The sequence below is a fragment of the Furipterus horrens genome, unplaced genomic scaffold (genome assembly GCF_987537825.1).
Source record: "Furipterus horrens unplaced genomic scaffold, mFurHor1.1.pri manual_scaffold_13, whole genome shotgun sequence".
Classification (NCBI taxonomy): Eukaryota; Metazoa; Chordata; class Mammalia; order Chiroptera; family Furipteridae; genus Furipterus; species Furipterus horrens.
Window position 1 is genome coordinate 32,440,638 of NW_028327183.1, and position 14,729 is coordinate 32,455,366.

Sequence of the window (14,729 nt, forward strand, 5' to 3'; positions counted from 1 at the left end):
AGAAAAATGGACCCACCCCACTGAGCAAAGGCCCCCAGGCGACTGCAGGGAAGCAGGAGGCCACGCACGTCAGCCTGAGGGTGCCCTGGCATCACCCGGGCGCTGGTCTGGGCCCGGGCGCTGCCCCATTTTGCTCCCAGCCAGCGCTCACCTCCCGCAATGGGCAGCCCACCAAGCCAGCCAGTGTCAGCCTGCAGCTGCTCATCTACAAAGTAGGAAGCTCCTGGCCCCGTGTTCACCTCCAAAAAACATGCAGAGCAAAAGGGGGCACTGCTGTGATTTCAAAGGGCCAGGAGCAACCTCAGCTCCCACGAGAAGGGGGAGCACAGTGACTGCGGGTGCCTGCCTGAGAAGGACAGAGGGGAAGCCGAGTCACGGGGCTGTGGGCGGCACATGGCAGAAATGTTTATACTCTGACAGAAGAGCAGACAGGCCTGGACAAAGGGCTGCTACAGGGCCCACGGTACACTGGCCAGTCGCCTTCTCAGAGTGGGCGAGGGGGAACAGGCCTAAAGGGTTAAAACAGAAACTTCACTTTATCTGATTTAAAATTTTACTATTTTATGAAAAGTATTCATATGTTACTTATATAATTTAAACTAAATTAGAAAACAATCAAAACTAGGGGTAGGGGATCAAGTCTCGGGTCCTTCTGGCCCTAACTGTCTACTTGGCTTATCCAGCCCTTCTCCTGCCCCACCTCTACCTGGTCACCACCAGGGGGTTTGAACCTAGAAAAAAATGCACCCCTACAACCTCCCCATCCACCAGGCCACCCACCTGGCTCCTTCCAGAGACAGAGGGTAGGGGGCTGCACTGGTCTGTTGCGCTGGAGCTGTCATCCTGCCTGGCTGCCAGTTTCTCTCCCTCCGGCAAACTGGCCTTGCTCAGTGCTCACCTGACTGCTGCCCTGCCCAGCCCCATGCCAGCCTGGACCTTGTTATGTCCGGCAGTATTTTGGGACACCATCTTGTGTGGCTTATTTGTTACACTGTGTTTCTTGCCCATCTGTGTCCAGCACACCACTGCATGAACATGAACAAACACAGCAAAGGCACATACAGAACCAAAGCGCCAGGAGCTGGGGGACCCCAGACCTCCTTTTACAGCTAAGGAAACCACAGCCTGGTTAGAAAGGGAGGACGTACTCTACTCCCTCCCACGGCCACCACCACTGGCCCTGAACCAGAACTTAGGCCCCTGGCTCCTGCCCAGAGCTCAGTCCCTTGAGATCTGGATAGGAGAACCCTTGAGTGAATCTGGGAAACACCAAGGAAAAGGTCCTGTGTGAGCTGACAGGAATCTGTGCAGGTGGGCGTGGTGTGTGCTGGCAGAGGGCCAGGCCGCAGATACCCAAGGTCCCTCGGCCAGCCTTGGACACCTGCCCTCCCCCTTCCTGGGACCTGCTTGCTACTGGCTGGGCAGCCCCATGTACATGGACCCCAGTGGTGGGCAACTCCTTCCATTCTGCTACCTGGAAGCCCAACCTGGCCAATAACCACTAGCACGTGAGCCCAGCGTGCTGGCACATGTGGGAAAGCGCTCTAGTGCTCCTGGCCCACCAGGATGGTGAATGGGAGCTGCTGTGCCTCTGCTGGCATCCAGAGCCCTGGAGTCCAAGAACTCAGAGGTCTGGGACCAGCCTTCAAATTTTTACTGTCTTGTTTCCTCTTCAGGTGAGGAAACTGAGGTCAGAAGAGAGGGGTAAGGGTCTGGCAAGTTCAGAGCAAGACAGAGGCTGCTGTGGCCCACAAAGTACTCCAGCAAAGTCAGCTGAGCCTCCCCCATCTACCCTGTCCCCTCCCCCTCCCCCCTGTTCCCTCCGCTCTCTGTCCCCAGGACTTTCCACCCTAGGGTCTCCCACAGGTGATATCCTGTCAGCAGGTATGGGACTCACCTGCCCCAGGAAGGAAAAGATTTCATCTCCAGCTTCCTCACTTCCTACCTATGTGATCTTGGGTGGGTGAAATAAGAGCCCCAACATCCAGGTTCCTCTTCCAGAAAACAGGCTACACTCAGAGGGGTTCAAAGGTCAAGAGTGTATAGCATGTGGTCCTGCCCTGCCCCATCGACCTCTCCAGGAGACTCAGGCTGAGGGGCACAGGGAGCCGGGGACAGGGCTGCCAGCCACACTGCACCCCTTTAGGAAAAGCTTGAGGCAGGCACTCCATAAAGGTTCACTGCCCAGCAGACATGTGCTGCCTTACCAACTGCTTTCGGGATGCTTGGTTCTCACCATGAGGAAGGACCAAATTGCTTTGGCAACCAGAGAGGAAAATCTACATTTAAAAAGTCTATATATTTCTAAAACAGATAAAGAAAAGCCCAACATTTTGCTGAATTTTAAAGACCAGGGGATTTCTGAGGACCAAAGTGGTCTAGAGTGGTTTCCTGTAAGAGGATACACTGGACCCTGAAGATCGTGGTGATGGGAGTAGAGACGTCCACGACCCCTGCGGTGGGCTGGCCCCGTGTCCCACCCACCACAGAAAGCAGCCCCCACGCCTGCACTCACAGCAGAGGGAGTCAAGAACGCCTGCTCTCCATCTTTCGGCACTGAAAGCAAATTCAGTGCCCCGTCAGAACAGGGGTGACAACGCCCAGGAAGCAGCCCATGGGGCCAGAATCTGAGACCGGGCACTCCTCCCACCTCCAGAGACAATAATTCCTCTGTATGACCCTTCAAGGCTGGGCCCTGGGCTCTCCAAGCCTTGGCTGCCAGTGGGATGATGGCCTGCAGATGACCACAGATGACCCATCCTCAGCTCCTGGGCAGACCCTATCCCCTCTCCAAACACACACAAACACACCACTCAGTCCTGTCAGCCAGGCACCTTAGTCCTGCTAACTCATTCAGTCCTGCTGGGGTCCAGCAGAAGGCAGCGTCTCTCCCCCAGGGCCACCGAGGGAAGCAGGACCTACCCCCAGCTCCATAGCCACTCAGTCTGGGTGCTTTCCTTCCTAGTGGGCACTGCAGAGCACGGCCTCTGGACAGGGCTGACCCGGGATCTGTGCTGCTCTGAGAGCCAGGCACGGTGCCATCCCTAAGGGGTCACCAAGCAAATGAGTCCTCAGACCTGAACTGCTAGCAAGGCTCCAAGGCCCACGCTTCATTTTCTCATTGCTGAGAGAGAAGACCCCGTCCTGCCTCTCACAGGGGTGTGGATACATGAAGACAACACTATGAAAAGGAGGAAGTGTTCCATTCTAAACGGCAGCCCTTCTCAGTGACAGTCAGTCTGGTGCAAGTGACGCCCCAGTGTGGGTGGGCGTGCCTTTGAGGCGGGAGGCCCCATCCCACAGGCAGAAGCCACGCACTGCATTACGAGTTCTGCCTTCTAACCACCACCCCTTTCTAACCCCCCCCCCAACCCCCCCACCCCCACCCCCTGCTTTCAGTGGCCAGTTTTGTTTCCGGCTGCCCCATGAAGTCCAGAGTCAGGAGGTGTGGCCTCTTCTATGGGAATCACAAAACGTCCGGTCCTGACATCTCTCTAGAAGTTTCCAGCTTCCAGTCCTGACCCTCCAGGGCTTCAGGGACAATAGGTGAGCCAGCCACCTGAGGCCTCTACCTTTCGCAGGGGGAGTCGGGGAGTCTATCATGACGAAGAGGCTGGGCTGGGCTTTTCAGGCAGTAAGCCTGTGCGACACAGGGAGTGGCATGGGGACGAGGGACACCCCAGGATGACTCAAACCCTCCCCACAACTGCTGCCTGAGCCAGCACAAGGCACACGTCTGACTAATATCCTCTGAAGGCCTTACCTAGCACCCACCTCTCACTTCCAAAACTGAAGAAATAGCCGTTTCCAGCCAGAGCTTGTCAGAGAGGAGGCGAGGGGCTCAGGAGACAACAGACTGAACATTCCACCTCCCGCCAGGCAGCACGGCCTTGAAATCAGCAGGACGGCCAGTGGGTCCCAAGGGATCAGAGCTGCCCATGCTCCAGACTCAGAGTCTCAGGTATCACCCTCCAGGCCAGCTCAACATTACCCTCCCTCAAAGCTTAAGAAAAACTACTGAAGCTCAAGCCCCACAACCAGGCACAGAATCGGAGTGGGGTGTGGCCCAGGCATCAGGGCTTTTTTTTTTTTTTTTTTAATTAATAGACTATTTTGGGGGCAGTTAGGTTTATAGAAAAACAGCAACAAGTACAGAGAATTAGTCATCAAGTTCCCCAGGTGACTCCAATGTGACCCAGATGGAAACCCTGAGCTAGTGCCACCTCCACATCCAGGGACAAGAGAACTGTCCTGGTCACCATGTGAGGAGCAACTGAGACCCAGAAAAGAACTCAGGACCCCTACCTAATTCCTGGTTAACAAACTCTGGACCTTGAGCCAAAATCTGGCTCCACCACTTGTTTTGGCAGAGCCCACAGCTAGGAGTGGTTTTTACATTTTTGAATGGTTGGAAAAATATCCGAACATTTCATGATGTGAAAATACTTACTATCTGGCCTGTTACATAAAGTTTGCTGATCCTGTGCAAGGAGACTCCACCATCTAGGAGACGCATGCCCTTCAGGAAGGACCCCCACCCCTACCTTGCAGGCCTAAGTGATTTGATTCTCTCCCTATCTTGAAGGGCCAGACCAAGGAGGCTACAGGTGCACTGTGGGCAGGACAGGTGAACCTACGCCTTTCAGAAACTTACCCATCCCTCACTACCCCTCATGTCACCAGCTTCTAAGCCAACCTCGAGCTGGGTCTGTCCTGCTGTCTGCACCCTTTGGCTCTCCAGAGCACCGCACCCAGCCGGCTGACACTGCACTCTCCAATGTGCATCCCAGGCTGTCCTATCCACACAAGGGAGGACTCAAACCTTCTCCAACCTCAATGTTTTCATTGATTCCAGTCTTGAAAATTTTCCCAAGCTTCACCACCTTTCTCTGCTACAAATCAAAACACAGTCTGTCTTGGAGCCAACACGCAGGCTGCTGTGGATCTCCCACAGTCTGGCCCCACTGGGATCCTGCCCCTACCTATAACGGAAGTTGGCAGAGGCCTACCAGGAGTGTGTAAGGAGGCTCTGGAAAGACTTTCAAAATAAAAACACCCCCACCCACCATAGCCTGACAGATTTCCATCCAACAGACAGACATTTGCGTCTAAGGCAGACATTTCCATGGTTCTGTGAATTAATTTAACCAGAGTACTTTCCAGCTCACACCCCGTAGACAGCCCCACGTGGAGGGAGCTGAGGACAGAATGAAGGGTGGAATGTGCTTCTGGGCACTCAGCCCCGGGAACAGTGGAGGCAGGGAGGGTGCCAAGGGAAAGGGCTTTCTGAGAGGGGCAACACTGATGCTGGGGGCGTTTCCAGGGCGACACTGATGTCAGGGTTGGGTACCTTCTGCTCTGACACCAAGGCCAAGGCCTCGGCCTCCTATAAGGTGTTCCCTCTCCCAGCCCAGGGCCCAGCTGCCCAGGACCCTTGCCACAGCACTACAGAGACTGATGGAGTAAGCCCGGGCACCGAGAGGGGAACGGCAGGGAGGAACCCGAAGTTTTTTTTCCAAGGCATGGAGCCTGCCCTAGTCCGGTGGGGTGTGGGGACAAGCAGGGAAGAGTGGGAGGGCCGCGCCCAGGGCACAGACGTTAGTTCTGCTCCGCAGGCTCCAGATTAAACAGCTCCAGGCAGGAAGCCCGCCTTCTCCCACATTGGTCAGGAAGTCCTGATGCAAGTTTGCTCTTTTTTTTTTTTAAACATAAAATAGAAAAAGAGATTTGTGCCCCCTCACCAGCTCTTCAGCCGGTTCCACAGGGGCATACAACTCCCTCGCGGAGGCCCTTCTCCCTGGTGCCCAGGCAGAGGCACCAGGCACGCTCTCCCAGGGCGCTCCCGGGGCCACACCGAGGGCGCCCGGTTGCCACCCCTCCACCACTCCGCCGCCGCCGCCCTCCCAGCCCAACGCTAGGACGGGGATCCTGCCGAGACCGCCCTCGCCGCCCCGGCGGCCCCGGAGCTCTCATGCTTCTGGAATGCGGGCGCCAAGGACCATGCGTCCTGGGAAATCTACACGCCCACCCGCGCACGGCCCCAGCTCCAGCCCCAGCCGGCCTGGCTTGCGGTGGGGCCGGGAAGTGAGGAGCCGGACACCGTCGTGTCCCTACTCAGAGCTCGCGGCGCCTGCGCTACTCACCGGCCAAGAGCGCGAAAGGCAGCAGCAGCCAGTAGAGCACCACGCCGAGCACGTGCGGCTCCATGCCCGTGGGACCCGCGGGATGCGTCCGGGGTCGCTGGGCCACCTCAGCGCTAAGGGGCGGCACGGAGCATCCAGCTTTGGCGCGCCATGGTGCACAAGGCTGGGCCGCGGCCAGCACCCCTGGCTTGTCGGCGGGAACCCGAGCGTCTCTGTGCGCTAATCCTCGGTCAGGGCCCCGCGTCCACTCCCAGGATCGCTCTGCCTCACGACGAGTGCAGCGTGCGGCTACCAGCGGTTCCCAAAGACTCCGCAGGGCCGGCCTGCGGCTTGGCGGCTGCCTCCCGCCCTCGCCGCCCGCGGGCCTTTATAAGCTCGGCCCCCCCGCCCGCTTGCCCGCCCTCCGCAGCGTGCCCGCCTCCGCGCTGCCTCGACGACCCAGCGCTCCCGGCACTCCTCCTGCCCCACGCGCCGGCACAACCCCTCAGCCCTCGGAGCTGGGGCTAGCAAGCGGGACCGAGACTCCCACCCCCTCAATAGCCTTGGCACTGCCCCTGGGTGTGCACATGGGGGCGGGCATGTGGCGCCTCTCCCCTGTGGATCCGGCCGCAGCGCTAAAGAAACATTCCCTAGTGCTTGGCTTCCTCCACAGCACCCCACGCGCAACCGTGTCCTGCGCGGCCAGAGAGACTTTCGCTTTGCTGCCAGAGAAGTAAGGAAGCAGCGCCCCCTAGGGACCGTGGGCCGGCTCAGAGCCCCAGCCCAGAGGACCAGCACCGGGCCAAGCTGGGACAAGCTGTGGAGTGCCTGGGGCAGCTCCCAGCTGCACGGGCCACCACCACTAGCTTTGCACTCATCACTTTGCAATAAGGCAGAAGTGATAACAGCCAGAGCACCCGCCGAGGTAGACAGGCCAAAGTCTGAGTCCAGGGTGTGCTGGGCATTTCACCAGGCCACCTCAGTTCGACTTTTGCCACCCTTGAGGTGACTGGGAAAGGAGAATCAGGAAGGGTTCCACAGGGTCAGAAGCAGAGCCCTAGGGGTATGGCTGTACTCTGCCCAGCCTCCCAACTTGGCAGCGTGAGGGAATAAGCATGCTAGGGGGTGTAGTGGGGCCAGAAAGCCTGCCGCCGACACTGACCCAAGCCATCCAACTGAGGCCAGCCAGAACACAGGCCCAGGCACTCCCATTCTTAAAAAGCCAAAAAGGCAGAACTTCATGAAGTCTGGTGTTTAGATGCTGACTGACTTTCCCCACACCTTTTCTGCTGCTCCTTCCTGTCTCATTTCCTAGCTGGAGACATGTCTGACTCTGGACTTTTCCTAGCCTCAGGGTAACTCTTCAGCGTCAGGGGGACATTGGGTCCAACTGATTGTGAGTCCTAGGGCCTCCCTGCAAATGTGCCTGTTCCAGACTCTGGGAGAATGGCTGGAGCCACCATCAAGGAAAGGCCCAGATCTGGCCACCTTGGGCTGCATCAACAGAAATGACTGGAAAAAAACAGCCCACAACAGCTCCTCTAACTGCCAGCTTTATGGCCCCAACAGGCCATGACCCCCTTTCTGTGCCTTGGGAGTGTCTATGAAATAAGGCAGTGTCCCCAAGCCTTGGAGCTGTGAAGATTTAAGAGGAGACCATGTCAAAGTAGATGTGAAGCAACATGTCTACCATCTGGCCCCGTGGTTATCCCCCATTATCATTCTTAGGCTGGGGACCAGGGAGAGGTGGGCAGGAAAAAAGAGAGAGAAAGGTGTGCCAAAATGCCACCAGTGGGAATGAGCAGAATGGACACAACATCAGGACTAGGGCTCCCATCACCCCTCCTCTGCCTGTCCTGTCCTTGGGATAGTCATGGAGGCAGCTGGGGGGCTCCCCTACACCAGCACGGGGCCTTGAAGTGATATAAGACAATCTTGTTTACATAAGAGGTTTAAATGCAAAAAACAAAAAGTTTAAAAAACACTCCTTTAAGTTAAATTCTTCTACACCCTAAGATGTAAGGTTTTAGACCCTCTCCCAAGAGTATGATCTGTACGGCAGCAAGAAGACATAATGATGAGGAGGAGGGAAGAGGGCAAGGCATGTCCAGAATCCCCAGACCCACCCTAGCAGTTTTGGGTACCTGGCTCACAGAGCTTCCCACCCTCAAGGCTCCAGCATAGTAGCTCCAAAGAAAAGGGGAGTCTCAGAACTTGCCTTGCAGGTGTGCTCCCAAAGGAACAGAATGTAAGTGTTTCAGGATTGTGAGTAGCAAAAGACTGAGAAAAAACTAAGTGTTCACTCACAGGGGAAGGTAAATAAATTGCAGTGTATCCAGCAGTGGAGTAGTGCCCATGGTTGCAGAGAATCAAGCAACTCTCTGTGTATCTATATGGAACAATCTCTAAGATACAGTATTACAACTGGGAATATTGGTCTCTAAGATATAATGTTACAACTGGAAAAAAGCAGCAGGCTAACACCCATGCCTGCTGGACACTGTATCTCTGGGAGAGCATACAGGACCAGTAGGACTGGCACTGTGCTTCCTGGGTGAGAGGGACACATTATGGTCACTGAAATGCTCTTTGGTGTTCTCTTGATTTTTTGCTATGTATATACATGTATCATCTATTCACAAAATAAGTTTAAAATGAGCACAGCACAGACAGATTCTCAGAAAAGGGCTTCCCAACCTACCCACTTGCCAGGCAGGTGGCAGCAAGGAGCCCTGTCTGCCCTGTACTCCTGGTGGATCAGTAACTCCTGCCCTAATCCTTTGCAAATGAAAACACAAAAAGGGTAAGGTAGGGGCTGGGGGGTGGGGGGTATTTGCCAAAGGAAAAGCCAGGCCTTGAGGCCAGCTTTCCTGACTCCAAGTCCAAAGCCATTTTTCTCCTACCACACTGCTGCTGTTGATTAAAATAGTAGTTTAGTTTTGTAGAGTAAGACAGGTCCCATAGAGAGCAAAAAAAGGGCTACAGCAAAATGTCATCAGAGGGGATGTTACCCCTGAGGTTTAACTTTGTCCCAAAAGAATTTATAGTCATTACTTGTCTATACTTAAAAATTAATGTTAAAAGGAAACAACCCCAGTTATCTATTAACAGAGGAATGGATAAATAAAATGTGGTCCAGCCAAACAATGCAATACTATTCAGCTATAAAATGAAATGGACTTCCAGCCAAGATGGAAGTGTAGGTAGACATGCTGTGACTTCTTCCACAACTAAGAAGGAATACAACTACCTTAAAACTGGAGACAATCAGGAGTTCCAGAAAATCAAGCTACATGGAAGTCCAACAAACAAAGATGTAAAGAAGAAATACTCATCCAGACAGGTAGGAGGGGCAGAGCTGGGGCGGAGAGGACGCAGTGTGGCAGCAACAGCGGCTGTGGCTGGCTAGTGGAAAGCACAGTAACACATTTTAAAAAGTAGGGAGGATGCATCTTTCAGATCCACACAAGCAGGATTGACGCTGGCTGATGACATGACACTGGACGACTTGATCATGGCTAAGGATGACCTCTCTGGCGCTGACATCAAGGCAATCTGTACAGAAGCTCATCTGATGGCCTTGAGAGAACATAGAATGAAGATAACAAATGAAGACTTCAAAAAATATAAAGCAAATGTTCTCTATAAAAAACAAGAGGGCACCCCTGAGGGGCTCTATCTCTAGCAAACTTCAAGAAAATGGTTGGGAGTGCCCGACCACTCAGAGGGAGGTTAGGGAAGTTGCCCAGAGGAGCCCCATTCCAGTTGGGCTCCATTAGCAGCATGTCCTGTGCACTGTGTACCTTTCTGAGCGTCATGTGTGCGGTGCCCATCGTGCAGGGCTCCCTTCCCAATAAAGCGTAAAAAAATAAAATAAAATAAATAAAAATAAAAAAGTAGGGAGGGACACCTGGGCCGCACTTCCAGCCCCCGACCAGACCCACAGCTCACAGTTCCAGTGCTGGGGAAAATAAAGCCTCATTGCTTCTGACTGTGAAACCCAGTGGGGGTTGGGGCAGAGGAAGAAACTTCCGGTCTCTCAGTGGAGTACGTTTGTTTAGAGGCCCCCACAGTCCTAGAACATCTGCACACCCACCCACTCTGGGGACCACAACCAGGACAACAGCTAGAGAGGTGCCAGTCCCATACAGGAAGTGGGAGAAGTGCCTGGAAAAAGGACAAGTGCTGAGGAAGCGGCATTGTTCCCTATAAGCCCCCTCCCCTACATACAGCGCCACAATGTGGTGAAACGTGTTACCCTGTACTGATGAATACCCAAGGCTCCGCCTGTTACAATTTAACAAGTATGACAGCTCTACCTATGACACAGAGGCAAACACAGGAGTCTGTCAAGTTGAGGAGATAGAGAAGTATGGCCCCAAAGAGGGAACAAGTCAAGGTTCTAGTGGGAGAACTAAGCGACAAGGAGATAGCCAACCTAATACGTGCAGGATGCTCACACACTTGACAAATATGCTTGGGTACGCAAACACATAAGGGAAGAAGTGAAGGCTATACTAAGTGAAATGAAGGAAAATCCACACAAAACCAATGGCAAAGGGAAGGAAACTGGGGTCCGAATCAATAATTTGGAACATAAGGAAGAACAAAACAGTTAACCAATACAGAATTAGGAAACAAAAACTGAAAAAAAATGAGGGGAGGCTTAGGAACCTCTGGGACAACTTTAAACGTGCTAACATCTGAATCACAGGGGTGCCAGAAGGAGAAGAGGAGGAGCAAGAAATTGAAAGCTTATGTGAAAAAGTAATGAGAGAAAACACCCCAAATTTGGTGAAGGAATAGACATACAAGTCCAGGAAGCACAGAGAGTTCCAAAGAAGCTAGACCCAAAAGGACCACACCAAGACACATCATAATTAAAATGGTCAAGATTAAAGATACAGAGAGAATCTTAAAAGTAACAAGAGAAAAGCAGAGAGTTACCTACAAAAGGGTGCCTATAAGACTAACAGCTGATTTCTCAAATGAAAGTTGCAGGCAAGAAGGGGCTGGCAAGCAGTATTCAATGTGATGAAAAGCAAGGGCCTACAACCAAGATTACTCCACCCAGCAAAGCTATCATTTAGAATGGAAGGGCAGATAAAGTGCTTCCCAGAAAAGGTAAAGCTAAAGGAGTTCATCACCACCAGCCATTATTACATGAAATGTTAAAGGGACTTACTTAAGAAAAAGAAGATCAAAACCATGAACATTAAAATGACAACAAACTCACAATTATCAACAACTGACTCAAAAAGAAAAAAACAAAAACAAACTAAGCAAACAACCAGAACAGGAACAGAATCATAGGTATGGGGATCATTTGGAAGGGTTATCAGCTAAGAGAGGGAAGGGGGAGAAATGGGGAAATGGTGCAGGGATTAAGATGCATAATTGGTTGGTACAAAATTGACAGGGGGAAGTTAAGAATAATGTAGGAAAGGGTGAAGCCAAAGAACTTATATGCACGATCCATGGACAGGAACTAAGGAGAGTGGGATTGCTGGAAAGAAGGGGGGTACTGGGTGGAGGGGAGCAAAGGAAAAAGAAATTGGGACAACTATAACAGCATAATAAAAATATGTACTTTTAAAAATGAAGCTAACACATACTGCAACATGAATGAACCTTAAAAACATGATGCTCAGCAAAAGAAGCTAGTCACAGACAAATATTTTGTAATTGCACTTATTTAAAAACAAAAACAAAAACAAAAAAACTAGCCCTGACCAGTGTGGCTCAGTTAGTTGGGCATCATCCCAGAAAACAAAAGGTTTCTGGTTTTATTCTTGTCAGGGCACATGCTTGTGTTGAGGGTTTGATCAGGGTACATACAAGAGGCAACTGATTGATGTTTCTCTTTCACATCAATGTTTCTCTTCCTCTTTCTCTCCTTCCCTTTTCCTCTGTCTAAAAATAAATAAATAAAATCTTAAAAAAATATATCTAGAAGAGGCAAATCTATAGAAACAAAGGAAATGAGAGGTTCCCAGGGGCTGAGGGGATGAAGGAATGGGGAGTTAATGGGGACAGTTTCTGTTTGGGATGATAAGAAAGTTCAGGAAATAGTGGTGGTGGTTACACAACAATGTGAACATGCTTAATGCCACTTTTGTTTCCCCAAGTACATTCCCTTTGAGTTACCCCAGCCCCCTTTCCTGGAAACAAAGAATAGGAATGGATCCAGTGGAGAATTAGCATACATCCTGCTCCCATTTGTCAGAGGATCCCAAGATTTTCCTAAGGGATACATCCCACCTCAGCACAGAACTAACCTTGAGTGACTGTCCCTCCCACCCATCTACCCACCTGGAATCAGCCTGGTGACCACCATGCTTCCTTGCAGCCTGAATGCCCAGCATTCAGCTCTGCCTGCTCAGGACATGCCTGAACCAGAATCACCAGTGGCACCTGGCTTCACTCCATGGTTCCAAGGTGGGTCTAGAACCCACCTGCTGGCCTCATGGGCCCGTTTGAGTTGGAAGGTTAGGAACTGGGGCCAACTACTCAAAAAGTGCCAACAGGTGCCTGTGACCAGGGGCCTTTTACAAATGGTGGTCCGGAATCAAGCTCATTCCTGCTGAGGAAGTTGCAGTAAGGTGGCCTGATGAGTACTTGGCATCTTACGCAGTAGCCCAACTTGTAGAAGTTTGTCAGTGGTGGTTCTACCCCCATCTCGGCAGTAAAACTGAAGTCCAGATGACTGGGATGATGGGAGGGACAGGGCCAAAATCAAGTGGAGGCTGACAGCCCAGACCTGAGCAGCAGACACTATCTGGATCTGCAGTGATCAGCCTGATAATATCCTGTGCCTACTGGGGCCAGTGAGGGTGAGGGGCTTCAGAGAGGGAACACACACAGCTAAGACAGGGCTCTGCCCAGCCCTCCATAGCTTGACCCACACCAGCATCTGGGGCCTCTCCAGCTCTGCCTGAGAAGGCTCAGAGGAATGACTGTCTCCGGGAGCAGTGCGGACAGGGCAAAGAGGGAGTGACATGGAACAGGAGAGAGCAGAGGCCAAATTGGCTGAGTGAGTGGCCTGAAGCATGACTCTCAGTGCCAGAAGGCCATGGACTTCCTCTGTGAAATGGGATCACTTCCACCATTCAGATAGTTTTTAAGACTGGGGGTGGTGGGACTGTAAAAATGTTTACTATTCAAACTTGAACAAAGCAGGGCAATGAAAGAAGAGAGGAAACAGATTAATCCTGGAGTGGAAGCATGGAGAAATTCCTTGTCTGGCAAGACTGGAGGTCCCTCCAGCTCAGCCATCCTCAGAGTGGGCTGGGCTCTGCTCCTCCCCAAGCAGGACAGACATGAAAAGACTTGAGGGTGAGATGGGCCATCACCCATTAGGGTCTGGGGGCCAGATCAAAGGTGCACCAGTGGTTTCATAGAAAACAAATAAGCCCTGACCATTGTGGCTCAGTTGGTTGGGCATTGTCCCACAAAGCAACCAGCCTTCAAAGTCTTTGTTAAATGAGGGACACTTACAGGTTCCTCAAGAATAGTCCATTGGCCATGGCAACAGTAAGTGAGGGATGCTGTTAGAAGGGCAGATCCCTACCTTCACTATGGGTGGAGTGAAAAACCTAGTGCTTGGCTGGGGAGAGTCTGGGGTGGTTCTGGCCTTCTTCTGGGACATGACTCTTGGTTTCAGGCTCGGCCTGTGCCGAGTTTCTTAGGTTGTTCTTGTAGTTCCAGGCATCCTTCCGTGGATTCTGTGGAGGACTCCTTCCAAACGGAGGGGCCACCCCTTGAGCGCACCAAGTGCTCAGGAGTGTAGCAGCTGTCAGGACAGGAGGTGCCTGCAGCCTAGCCTCACACGGCAGGACCCTCGGGCCGCAGTGGCCCAGAATGACTCTGGCGACCCCCGGGGCTGGAGCCCGCAGGGCCTACCTGTGGGTCTGTCTGTGGGAGCAGAGCTCAGAGGAACTCTGGAGCCTTGGGAACCATCCCGGTTTCATCAGCCCCCGGCCTTGCCCTGTGGCGAGCCTTGCCCCGCCCCCAGCCACGCCCCTAGCCGACACGCCCCCCTGGACGCTAAGCCCCGCCCACCAGGGGAGCCGCCGCTTGGACAATACTGGCCCCACCCCCTCACGGCCACCCCACCCCCACTCTGTATCCTGGGGGCTAAGCCCCACCCCATACCTCCTACTTTCGCTACCGCGTGATTGACCGATTAACAGACAGCACCAGGTGCGTGCCTCAGGCCAGCTCTCGCGTTCTGTGCGGACTGGGGCCGGAGGCCCGGAGTCCTCTTTCCGGTCGCCAAGGGTGCCTCACTGCAGCTTCAGGACCCTAGCACCGTCTTTCCCGTGTGGCAGGTCGCCTGGTCGCGAGCGCCCGCGGGTTGAAGGGTCGTCTATTGTCCGTTGCACTTGCTATACCAGCGGGCCCGGGCCCGTAGACCTGGTTTGCCCCTGCAGATCCTAGCAGGGCCGCTGGGAACTGGGTTTGCACTTGAATTTACTTTTAATTAATTTTAAACACCCTATGGAGTTATTGGAAAACGCCTAAGTCTATTTAGAACAACTTGGACGTGTGAGGCTACTTTTCCAACTGTGAATTTCATGAAATCTAAATAAAGATCAAGTATTTCAA

At 52.9% G+C, this 14,729-nt stretch overlaps 1 protein-coding gene across 6 annotated transcripts in view; it reads right to left on the reverse strand.

Moving 5' to 3' along the window:
- PIEZO1 (piezo type mechanosensitive ion channel component 1 (Er blood group)) overlaps window positions 1–6,325 on the reverse strand; it is a 65,374-nt gene extending 59,049 nt beyond the window's left edge. For all 6 annotated transcript variants that reach the window (XM_090261210.1, XM_090261211.1, XM_090261209.1 and 3 more), the window contains exon 1: window positions 6,144–6,325. In XM_090261210.1, coding sequence (XP_090117336.1) covers window positions 6,144–6,207 — 64 coding nt within the window. In that variant the 5' untranslated portion in view covers window positions 6,208–6,325. The remainder of the gene's footprint in view (window positions 1–6,143) is intronic.
- Between the last annotated feature and the right edge of the window lie 8,404 nt (window positions 6,326–14,729).